We start from the raw sequence: 12,818 nt of genomic DNA on the forward strand, positions 1-12,818 counted from the left end.
TTGCTCTAGCTATGCTCCCTCCCAGCTTCTTGGCTACCGGTGCACTAGCAGGACATGGCAAATTGAAAAGTCATAGAATCACAGTTCCCACTTCAAGTACTGGAAGGCCACTATAAGGTCTCTCTGGAGCCTTCCCTCCTCTTGGGTGAACAATCTCAACTGTCAGTCTGTCCTCATAAGGGAGGTAGATGCTCCAGCCCCTGATCATCTTCATGGCCTCCTCTGGACCTGCTTGAGCAGGTCCATGTCCTTCTTATGTTGGGGGCTCCAGAGCTGCACAGTACTCTGGGTGGGGTCTCACGAGAGCGGAGCAAGAGGGCGAGAATCACCTCCCTCGGCCTGCTGGCCACCCTTCTCTTGAAACAGCCTAGGATACAGTTGGCTTTCTAGGCTGCAAGCACACATTGCTGACTCGTATTCACTTTTCCACCCACTAATACCCCCAAGCCCTTCTCTCCAGGGCTGCTCTAAATCCACTTATTGTCCAGCCTGTATTTGTGCTTGCCTTGATTCATGTGCAGGATCTTGCACTTGGACTTGTTGTACTTCATGAGGTTTGCGCAAGCCCATCCTCGAGCCTGTTAAGGTCCATCTGAATAGCATCCCTTCCCTCCACCGTCTAGACTGCACCACACTGTTTGGTCTTGCCAGCAAACTTGCTGACAAACTTGCTGGAACTCAACCCCAAGGCCTTGATACCTTAGCAACAACTGAAAAGTATAGTATCAGCATTCTTCTTATACCAAGTCCCATACTGAATCCAAAACACAGCACTATTCTAGCTACGAAGAAGAAAAATTATCTCTGTCCTAGCTGACACCAGGACACCCAGGACCATGTTCAGTCAGCTTTTGAACATTTCCAAGGACTGCGACTCTACAACCCATCTGGGCAACCTGTGCCAGCACTCAGTGATCTTCACAATAAAGAAAGATAAATTGTTTTCTGTTAATCAGATGGAACCTCCAGTGGTTCAGCTTGTGCCCATTGCCTTTGTTCCTGTTACTGGGCACCACTGAAGAGAGCCTAGCTCCATCTTCTTTGCACCCTCCCTCATACATTGGTAAGATCTCACTTAAGCCTTCTCTTTTCCAGGCTCTCTCAGCCTCTTCTTATAGAAAAGTCCAGTCATATGTCCAGTCTCTTAATCATCCTTGTGGCCCTTTGTCGAACACTCCAGTGTGTCTCCGGTGTACTAAGGAGCCTAGAACTAGACATAGTATTCCAGATTTGGCTGCTGCAGTGGCTCCTCACCAGTGCTGAGGAGAGGGGAAGGATCACCTCCCTCTACCTGCTGGTGATCCTTTGCCTAATGCAGTTCAAGATAGCATTCACCACTGCCTTTGTGACAAGGGCACATTGCTGGATGACGTTCAACTTGGTGTCCACCAGGAACCCCAGGTCCTTTTCTGCAAAATGGCTTTCCAGCTGATTGGCTCCCACTGTGAACTGTTGCAGAACTTTATACTTTCTCCTTTTTGAACTTCATGAGGTTCCTGTCAGCCCGTTTCTCCAGCCTGTCAAGGTCCCTGATGGCAGCATGACTCACTGGCTTCTCAGTCACTACTCTCTAGTTTTGTGTCATCAGCAAACTTGCTGAGGTAACACCTGCTTCATCATCCAGGTCATTAATGATGGTGAATAGGACTGGACCCAGTGTTGACCCCTGTGGACACTGCTAGTTACTGGCCTCCAGCTAGACTGTGATCCCCACCCTCTGGGCCTGACCATTCAGCCAGTTTTCAGTACACCTGAAAGGGAGTTCATATTGCACTTGCACATGCATGCGACATAGCAGATTTGCCTGTAGTAAATGCTTGCAGAACAAAAAGATTAAATGTATGCTGCTGCTAGTCTCAATTACACAAGCAGCAGTGTTCACAAATACACAAATCACATGTACCCAGATAAATAGAGGACAAGTCTGTTATCTGCAACTACCCCACCTTGTGCTGATCCTCAGAAATTTAGGTTTCCATTTTTGAACAGAAAGTATTAATCTACGTCACACTTTCAGATTTTTTAGATATTACTAGTTTAATATGATCTGTGAACCTGTTTACACTGGAAAATGGAATTAAACTAATTATGTCTCTTTTAACCTCTGCATATTAAGAGCGAAGGGGAAAAGCCTAAGAATATTAAGATGTAATTTTTTTCATAGTCTGAATCCTTTTTAATGCATGTATTTAAAAAATGATAAATAACTACTTTTTTCTAAGCAAGTTTTTCCTAAATATTCGCCTTCTTTCATTATTAAAAATCCTAAAATTAAGTGTAGAGTTACTTTTCCATTCTCTTGCTTCAGTCTATATTGTTAGTTACTACCTTAGATGATATTATTCACTGTGGGTTTGTTTTGAAAACTGACCAGAAAGATCTTGAAATAATGATTTTGATTTTGTATCTTAGCATAAATTTCCACTGAAGGCCTACTTCCCTTATCATCACCAGCCTCTTGTAACAGCTTTACTCAGATGTCCTTTTGGTAAGTTTCTTCATGAAATATTTTCAGCATTAGCTAACTTGCATGGTCTGTAAATGACTTAAAATAACTTTAAAAGGGATGAAGACAAAATTTTGCCATTTCCTAAATAGGGTGTGTTGACTTAGTATTTAGTTATATTATTTTAATATATTTTTTGCAGCAACATTTAATTCTTGTGTAACAATACTACAGATGTAACTTTAAAGAAAATTAAACCACAAGTGAATAACAGAGTGCATAATTTTGCAGGAATAAAACCAAGTTACTGGCGTAGCAAAAATACTAAATACTCTTATCTTACAATATTAGAAACTGTCATTGTGAATATTTTCATATGTATATTACCAGAAATAGCCTTGCTGTTTGTCTCTGAATCTTGAATTTTGCTGATGTTTTAGATTGCAAACCTAATATTTTTTTTTAGGTTTCCCTTTTTCGTCAGTCAAGAAACCTCTGTGCAATATGGTACAGTTTTTCATGAGCAATAATTTCAGCTCAGTACAAGAGCCTCTGAGAATGTTACTCCACTGGTTACATCTTAATATTGAGGCAGCATTTGCACAAGGGTACATCAGCCTCGTTTGAGTATTCTTTGATGTACTTATATGGCTTTGTTAATGAATTTTTCTAAGAAACACAGTAATAGGTATTGTTAAAAAATGGGAAATTTAAAAATTAATTTTAAATGCTTTGTGATAACTAAAGCTAGTTGCACAAATTTTAATGCTAGGTTAATATGGCTAATTTCAGTGTTCTGATCTAGTTGGACAGACTAAAATTTGAAGAGTTTTATTTTCATCCTTCCTCCTCAGGACTGCCAACTACATGCTGGTCTCAACACTTGAAACACATTTCAGATATGCTTAAAGCATTTGTAGAAGATACAAACATTAGGTATGCAGTATTTCTAACTTTTTGTCCTTTGCATATGTTACTTCATGAAAAATCATGTCGTTTGAAGTCTTTGCTGGCTACATGTCATCATTTTCTTATTCTCTCTTTGTTTTAAAGAACAGGACTTAGATTACTTACTGAACCTGAGCTTTGTAGCACCTATAAACCTGACCAATAAGCCTCTGAGTAGACAAAATCTTGTTCTTTTTATTTCAGCAAATAGATGGCTGTATAACAGAAAGGCTTACCTGCCTACTCTGCAATTTCTCCTGCAAAACTTTTAAACTGATTTTGGATTGAATAACGAGAACTCTTACAACCAGAAAAGTAGCTAATATTGGAAAGAGCCTGTTGTGAGCTGTACTGTTTCTGAAGGAACTTGTATTGGCTTTCTTCAGGCTTGTGCAAACATCCAAACTTCAAACTTCTGTATTTTTTAAATAAAGATACGACTGCTAGACTGCAGTATCGTTGTTTGTGTTATATTACTCTTTGAGCTGGCACCCCATGTTTCTAACCTGTTGCCCTTAGCTTTTTTTGTCCAAATAGTTGCTGTAATGAATGATAGTGTTTATCTACAGGAATTCTGTTTTGGTATAGTAGATGCTCTAGCATTATATGAAAAGAATGAAAAAAGATACATCTATATCTGTTGATGCCCTGTAATTCTTTGTTATCAGGTGTGTGATGAGACCTGACTTGGCTAGAGGTAGGATATGAGTCTGCTTAGATCTGCCCCAAGAGTGAGCTTTCCAAAGAATGGTGAAGAGCTTTTAAATTCAAAGAAACTGATTTAATTTTGATTTAAAACCTGAAATGTTTAAATAGAAATTTAGAACGCCTAGGGCAGACAGACTTGCAAAGCAAGATACACAACCGTCCGCCTGTCTCTTGGAAGACAGATACTTGCATCTATGCTTGGTTTCAATTAACTCATGGAGGCTTTTATTTTTGTTATTGAGTAGCAGAAAAAAGCTTTTTGCTGTTCTCTCTGTGGCCAGGCTGTCTGCTGGCAGCTTCTCACTTTCTGTATGAGCTGCAGTTCAGTGCTATGTCTCGCCTGTTTGTCCCTGAAATCTGTCAAAAATCTTCCGCCCTTGGAGTGTGACCAGTAGCTGACCCTGGCTTCTTAAAGAAACACATAACTCAAACTTAGGACAAGCAAATAAAATAAATACCATCCATCATATGTATTACAATAATAGAAGCCTGTCTGTTCTCCTTTTGTTGCCTAGCCCTTTCTTGGCTTATATTGTCTTTTTCCCCCTTTGCTTTGATAGTACACTAGCTTGATAGTATTGTACTTGCCAGAATATCCTCTTACTTCCTTTAGAACTCATGCAACAATTATATTTTCTACCAAATGCCTCTCAGTTACAAAGAAAATGATCTGGCTTAAGTTTTTATATACTACTATCCATGAGGAAACTGTATTTAATTTTCTTTTATGGCTTTATTCCTGATTCTGCATCCTTTCTATTTAATAAGGTTAACAGAGGAGCAAAAAATACTACTATACATCATATCCTCTTGCTTCCCATAGTCAATGCTCTCTGTTTATATAACTTGTTTTTCAATGGGTTTATTTTTCACCAAATGTAAATCTTACAGCAAGGTGCTTTCTGTGTACTTCTAAGCAATTCTAATGGCACAGATTGTTTCTGTGCCATTATTTATTGTTATATGTAGTCATCTCAGTGAACAGTAAATGTTATGTGACATTTTAAACCAGAAAGCAACTGATGTACGTTCTGTGGGGGGAAGTACCAGAAAAAATTAAGGGATACTTTTGGCAATGACAGTGGAGCTGTTGACATAGGTGCCACTATAGAGCAGGCAGAAACAGCAGTGAGAAGTGGAGGGTACACAACTCCAAATCAGGCTCTGCAATGGTACTGGAAAGTTATGGTGAGTTGTAAGGCAGTGGTGCCTAGGCTCTCTATGCAAGGACTAAATGCTATTCTGCCAAGTATCTGTTAAAATTAGTTTAATGCCTAAAGTTTAAGGACTTGTATTTACCCTTTGAGCTATGAACACTTCCATTCATAAATGCTGTCAATATTACACTAAGTATAGTTATCTGGTCTCAGTAATTAACTTTTAATTAAATTTCATCTTTGATTGTAAATCACTGGGTTTCAAAGCTAGCCTATCCACTTACATTTTACAGCACTGAATTATGATCAGAGACATAGATTATTTTGCTGATGGGAGGGCTGTTGTCCTAGACCACTGTCACATATGTTTGTTTTTCAAAGGTTTTTAATGTTGCCTTTCCAGATTCTAGTAGCTTCAGAGACTTTACCAGTGATGATCGTGTTCCTTTAGCTAAGGAATTTCAGTCTCAGATTTTGTTATACAGCTCTAGTTCCCTGCAGTCTGAGCCATGCTGCTGCCCCTACAAAAGCAGTGGAATATCAACAATGATGACTTTTACAGCCATCACCTCAGTACTCTGTTTTCTTTCCATGACTCTATGTCATTCTGATGTCAGTGATCATGCCTATCCAGAAATACTGATGTGGTGGATTTGTGTCCTAGGAATAGGATTTTGAGGCCCTGAGATTCTGTGGCGTATAGAAAGTGTCATTTACAGGATCAACAATTTCTGGGATACCTGTAGACATCATCAGTCACCAGTATCCTCCAGACATAGAACACTGCACACACCACGCCTTCATGCATAAAACTGTGCGTCCCACCTCTTCAAAAAGTCTTAAAGCAGTTTAGTTCAACTAGGGCTTTGTCACATTCCCCAGATGATGTGTTGGTATCAGACAACTTCATCAACTCCTGAAATTTCAAAGATCTCTTGGAGTTTCCTGGGAAGGGTGGTGCAGGAGCTCTTGGAGTCCTCAGGAATAAAACATAAAAAAACCTTATAATTTTTCAAACTTTTGCCAAACTTGAGAGGAATAATTGTTCCTGGTTCTTAATCTCCTTCCAGCTGTCCTACTGTCTGTCCTCCTTCCACACTCAGTTTGACTTTTTACTTTGGAGGTGCCTACCATTAGGCTGCATCTCCTCATTACTTCTCTTTTCTTTAGTATTGACTTTAGAAGAGTGCATGTGACAAAGTGATGACCTACAGTCCATTCTCACCTTTCTTTTTCTTACTACAGTAACCCAGTTGTAAATACCTTCAAAATTTTCATCAAAGAGGACCTGAATTTTAAGTCAGGAGAGGAATATCCTTAAAAACTTTATGTCCATCTAAATGTAATTCATCATGAATTACCAAAAAACATGTGCCTCATGAATCATCAAAGACCATAAAATAACCCAAGAAAGCAATAGTGAGAAATTAGAAGACAGTATAAGGCAACAGTATGTTAGAATACAACACTCAAGATATGATTTAAAGTTTTGAAAATCCATCAGTGGGAGACTATAAAATGACAGGGTGTAATTTTATGATGTATATTTTAATTCATAATATTTTGTCATAGTTTATTAGAAACTGGTGTTATGGACAGTTCTACTGATGAAGTTAATCTGTTAGTAGCACTGAGTGTGTCTCTTTTGAATGTGAGTGCAGATAACAGAGTAGTACAGGGCTGTTTACTTAGCAGGTAGGGCATTATCTGTTGAAGAGTAGTTTAAGGATTCTTATTGTCATGCCAGAACCCTTTGTAGTTAACTTGAGACATTTTAAAATGTTAAATAACAAGAAATACTTAATTGTATTGTTATTTTCCAGTTCTCTTGCTGACCTTTTTGAAATCTGGTTTTTGGTTGCTTGTTTTGGAGAATGGCTGGATATTGCAGCAGAACAATTACTGAAGGCTGCTGTAGAACCAGATGCTTTGCTGTGGCTGCTGGCATTTTACTACTGTCCTCAGAATGAAAATCAGCAAAGGACTCAAACAATGGTGGGTAATGCAGTGACAGTAAACAGCAATAAGCAGTTTGTTTGTATCTTATTGCTATAAAACAAATACTGCACACCAATAAATGAAGGGTCTACACTGGAGAAGGTATTGGCTTTACAAGGTCTCCTGGGAATTTTGTTGCAGTGGCAAAGTTGAAAGAGGATTTTTGTGGATTTTCTTAGTGACATTTAGAAAACATTTTTCCTCTTTTTAAAGTATATTATATAGATTAGCACCTTCTTGGCTTTCTTGGATAACTTGGGCACTTTTAATCAGAAGTAAAACTGCTCTAGGAATGGTATTTTTTAAGTTACTCTGGCAGCATTCAGCATTCCTGTGTTATGGCATCTTCCGAGAAGAAAACACAAGAGAAATCACAACAGCAGTTGAAGCACTCTGAATCCTAACCTTGCTCATCTATTCTGATTTCACTTACGTATGTTTACAGATTTTTTGGCATGTATGAGATTGTAGCAAGTATGTTTTATTCCCATATGCTAGATTTCTAACAGAAGGAAGCAGTGTATTGCATGAAGATGTCTGTGTATGCATGCAAATACATGAAAGCCTTTAATTTAGACCTATTGTGCAAGTTTGAACTAGCCCAAGCAGTCTGATCTACAAAGCCCAGATTCAGAATCTGGCTGCAGCATCTCTAGTTTTTCTTACTTTGAAAATGGATTGTTTGATTTAAAAATGCAGATCAGTACACCATGCTGGTAAAACAACATGCATTCATTTTATATCTAATGGTTCATGTACAACAGTGTGTTCTGCAATATTTTATTTCCTTCCTTTCCCCTCCCGCCACCCAGATGGCACTACAAATGCAAGCGCACTTCCCAATCAGTTTTAAATTTTTTTTCTCTTGAATTTCTTATAGTCTAGGAGTGGCGGTGGGATGTTGGCTGAGCAAAGTTAGGTTGGAGCTACAGTGGGATAAAGAAACCAATGCTAGTTTTAGAATGCAGTTTTGGGAAAGAAGGCAATACCTAAGCAATAAGCATGAGTGAGTGAAACTGAAGGACTGTTAAGTGCAGATCTATGTATGGAACACTTGTTCTAACTCCAGCACCATAAAATGAAATCACATTGTCCCATATCCATATCCTCTCCCTTTGTGTCCCCTATTTTATCAGTTTGTTATTCTGTCATAATGTATGACAAACTTCAGTGAGAAAAAAGCTTTTTCCACTGACAGCCCATGTAGTTACTCATCTGTTCCCAGAGGTCTAATATTTCAGCTCATTATGGTTTTTTTTCTTTAGTTACTTCAAGTAAGACTTTTTTTTTCCCACAGGTCATGCTACTTCAGAAGCATTCCCACAGTTCATGCAAACCTTCTGCTCTTAGTTGGATATTTGTTTTTCTTTTAATTTGTACTTTGGCAGGTTAGCTCTCAGCTCTTTAAAATGAAGTGGTTTTCTCCTCAACATCCTTCACCAGTTAAGGATTAAGATGGGATGGGAACTTCTGGCTGATGCCAGAATGAAGGCAAAGATAGAGGACTTTGTATTCAGCATATTTTTGTGGGAAAAGGTGTGCACTCATGACTTATGATTCTGTCTTCCTGCTACTTACTTTAGGTAGCAGTTTATATATCAGCAAGAATGAAAAACATGATTTAAAGAAGAAAAAGTCTACTTTTGCTGTTCACTAGACTTCACTCATGCAGAAATGACTGAATATTCTGCTTCTCAATATTTATTAATTTGGTGGAGTCCTTTTGTACCTCTAGACTCTTGAAACACTGGAGGAACAAAACTTGGAGGTTGGTCACAGTAACTTTGGTACTGAGTCTGACAGGGTATGCGAGCTCGTGGAGCAGAGCATACTACTACCAATCTTCAGTCTCTGGCAAATGGGATGGAGGCACACCAAGAGTAGGATGCACAGAAGGATGAAGAATCTTGAAGAATTCCAGTTACCTTTTTTAAGGTTCTGGTATCATTTGTTGCCTCAGGTGTAACTGTGGATATGATTCAAGAATAACAGCTTTTTCAGATTATTTTATATGGAATTGTTAATAGGACAGGGATGAGAAAAGCAAGGTTAGGTAAATGACTGAAACAAATTGTCCTAATGAATACGGTTGAGAAACAGGTGTTCTTTTCCTTTGGGTCTGTCGTGGTATATTTTTCCATTGTTCTTGCACTTACTCATTTGGGTTTTTTCTACCAGTTTGTTTGGCTTATTTTTAACATAGAGAACAGAATTGTTAGGATTTTTTTTCAGCAGTTGCTTATAGTTCTTTTTCCATTGTGTAGGTGCCAAAATCTTCTGTTTTCTGCTACCAGTAAAAATTAGTTTTTATTGGCTAACTCAAAAGGTAAAAGCATAAGTTGCAAACAACACAGGAAGAAGAAAAAAACTTCATTCTTACCAGAACATTTTATCAGCCAAGGTCAGGTTGCATGGGGATTTAATTGATTTGTAGCAGCAATGCTGAAATGAGCCCTTGAGGAACCTCTGTTCTTTTTCCCACAATGCAAAATATGACCATGTTCTTCTGAGGGAATTTCTCCATTTCCTTTTATTATTAAAAAAGGTCAAATCCTGGCTTGATGCCCTTCCTGCTTAATTTGCGAGACCAAAGAAACTTAAAAAATCCATTCTGTCCACCTCTGTATGTGTGTATGAATCAGCGTAAGAGAAATGTGTACGGCCCTTCCTTCCCTGTTCTTCCTGCTGCTTAAATTCAATCTGTTTTCATGTTTGGGTAGTTTCTGCCAAGAATTCAGTTTCCTATTAGTAAATAAATCCAAAGGAAAAATATGATAGATATGACCTTTACTCTTCTCTGATCCCACATTTGTTGAAATTGTTTCCTACAGGTAGAAGCTCAAGCAGTCTACAATCATCTAATGATGCTCTTCAGCTGTACAGTTCTTTCTGTCAAAGATCTGGAGGCTGCTGTACATAGTATAATGGATATAGAGCAGTGCTGTAACCAGCGTCTTATAATACATCTTCTTACCAACTTTTTGCTCTTTTCTTCTGGTGGACATATGATTGCCCAGGAATTTATTTACCATGTAAGTGTTTCTTCCTTTTTTTTTTCAGCTTAAGTAAAATAGATGTTTTTTTTTCTATTTTGAATTTAAGTTCCTACCTCTTAATAAAGAAAACACATAACAGAGAATTAAAGAAGATCATGACTACAACTATACCTAACCTGCTACATACCTATTTAAGCTACAGTCAAAATATTTTCTTTCTTGACAAAATCTCACTGAAAAGGTTAGCATCCGAACTATACAGCTGCAGAAACAGTTGGAGTAGCTTGCAGTTAAGGGATACCTACAGTTCATTTGCACCTGGCACAGAGAGCATGTGCAAACATTTTGCTTTTCCCAGTTATAAATCACTCCCTTTATTATCCAGTTGCTCCAGAGATGATGGAACTGTCTTCTCTCTGTTTGCCAGTACGTAAAACAGCTAGTTACTAAGAGTTAGCATTGCTAAGGCAGAAGCTTGGTGCTTTAGCAAAGCCAGAGGGGAAAATGGTGTGATAATTGAGAGGAAAAAAAGAAGGAAGACCTGAGAGACTATAACTTAGGGTGTGAAAAGTCTGAAGAGAAGTAAAATGTGGGATGCATGCCACAGTATTTTGCTATTGTTGATGACAGTCTTCAGGTAAATTTTGTGCAAACAACAAAATGTGTTTGTGTCTCTCAAGATAAATAGTACTGTCTCAGCATGAGATTAGGAATTTGTTCCTCTCTAAAACCTTACTCTTCTAAGAAGTAGAAGCCTGTGCAAGCAGATCTAGGGCCAGTGTGTGGTTTTAGCGCTTTAAAAGTTTTTCCTTTAAGCAGCAGTGTGCTTTTCCATCTGTATAGGCTATATGGCATGTGTAAGGAGTGTGATTTTATGACCCAGGAAACTGGAAACCTATTTTGGTGATTATTCCTTCTGGCTGACTAAACAGACATAAGATTTTTCTGTTTAAGAAGGGCTACGATATTTCTAGCATTTTAGGTGTAAGTTCACAGAACATCAGTTTCTTTGTAGCATAAGAGCGTAATGATAAAATTAGGAGGGCTGTATGTACTTTCACAGTCTGCTGGTCTTAGTTCCTCTTTTGAGGAGTGTCGCTGTTGAGCGGTGATGCTGTAATATACTAGTTTGCTACTTTAAACCTCTACAAGAAGACCGAAGGCAATTTCTTGTTTCTTCCTAGACAACAGCATGACTACTTTCAAAAATCTGAGTATTCCCCAGTGCAGAGTGGTCAAGAACTGTTGTAGTCTAGAGTATGCTGGTCTGATTAATTTTGACTATCTGTGTAATCATTAATGTGTGGCTAGGCCTTCCATGTGATTTGAAGAGGCCTGAAAGACAACATATGAAAGGCAGAATGATGCGGAACCAAATTGGGATGCATGGCAGTGGTTTTTGTTAGCATGGTAAACTTTGGGATTAACACAGCAGATAATGTGGTGTAAAATCCCTCCTGATCTGCAAAATTGCAATTTAGGGTCTTCTCACCCAAAACCTTCATGCGTTTTTAGTTGTTTTCTAAGGAGATGACTTCTAAGTGGTTACACTGTCTGTCCATTTGTGTTTCTTTTAAAAACTTTTTGACTTCTTGATCTGTTTCACTTGAGAGAACAGTAGAAATCTCAAAGTTTCTCAGCTCCACAAAGATGTATGGAAAGAGATGCCTTGGGCAGAAGTTGCTTTTGGACCTGAGCATCTCAGGTGTTCAGGAGTGATGGACAGATCTATGGTTTTGTTGCAAATATTAAAATTATTAATATTTAGCAACATTATTGCATTATTTCCAATCTTCTCTTTCCCTTCAGATTACTGAGACAACTGATACAAGCAAAGAAGTTTGTAGCATTCTTACCCGTACTGCATACAGAATTAACCGTATTGGAGAAGAAAATCAAAGTACTGTGAAGCTGCTGAATGAACTTCTTCAAAAACTAACATTGAAAGTTTAGATTTTTAATGTTGTCTGTTTATCAAGCTAACAAATCAGATCTTTATCTAGATGTCAGACTTTGATTAATGTCTTGCACTGCAAGTTACTGAGGGTAGGAAAACAACTACTTAAGCATTTTCTGCAACTTTGTATTTCCTCATATATATTTGAAGATAATCCCTTGTTTGGAAATGTTAACCTTCTAGAACATAACAGTAAATATTAAAGATGGTTGCAAATTTTGTTCTGAGCACGTTTTTTAACAAGAGACCTCATTTAAATCAGTTCACTCATCTCCTTGTTTATCTGGCTGAGGATCTGTTTTTCTCCCAAATTACACATGGTTCTGTTAGCAAATCATATTCAGTAGCTTGGTTGGTAAGTTGTTCCTAAAATGTTTTGTCATAATTCTGCTTTTATGAAACTAATGATGATCTCAGGTGAGAGTTAGTGATTCATGGTGAATGTACTTTTTGTTCTCAGGAAATCAACAGTGTTTCCTGAACTCTTCAGTTCTTTTTGAAAATGTTTCTAAAGTGAAACTCCTCTCAGATTTGCTAAATTTTTTTTTTTCAGTACTGCAGCTTTCACAGGACAGTGTTCTCTGCAAAGTACTATACCAACAGCTAGT

The 12,818-nt window shown here is 38.0% G+C and overlaps 1 protein-coding gene across 3 annotated transcripts in view; it reads left to right on the forward strand.

The window, feature by feature from the left end:
* The window catches only part of FANCC (FA complementation group C), a 73,148-nt gene extending 60,718 nt beyond the window's left edge, over positions 1–12,430 (forward strand). For 2 of the 3 annotated variants that reach the window (XM_074931849.1, XM_074931850.1), the window contains 5 exons: positions 2,413–2,488; positions 3,301–3,382; positions 7,083–7,254; positions 10,089–10,289; positions 12,063–12,430. In XM_074931849.1, the coding sequence (XP_074787950.1) occupies positions 2,413–2,488; positions 3,301–3,382; positions 7,083–7,254; positions 10,089–10,289; positions 12,063–12,206 (675 nt within the window). In that variant the 3' untranslated portion in view covers positions 12,207–12,430. The remainder of the gene's footprint in view (positions 1–2,412; positions 2,489–3,300; positions 3,383–7,082; positions 7,255–10,088; positions 10,290–12,062) is intronic. The other variant, XM_074931851.1, reaches the window with a different exon arrangement.
* The last annotated feature ends 388 nt before the right edge of the window (positions 12,431–12,818 follow it).

The sequence above is a fragment of the Athene noctua genome, chromosome Z, assembly GCF_965140245.1.
Source record: "Athene noctua chromosome Z, bAthNoc1.hap1.1, whole genome shotgun sequence".
In the NCBI taxonomy this organism is placed as follows: domain Eukaryota; kingdom Metazoa; phylum Chordata; class Aves; order Strigiformes; family Strigidae; genus Athene; species Athene noctua.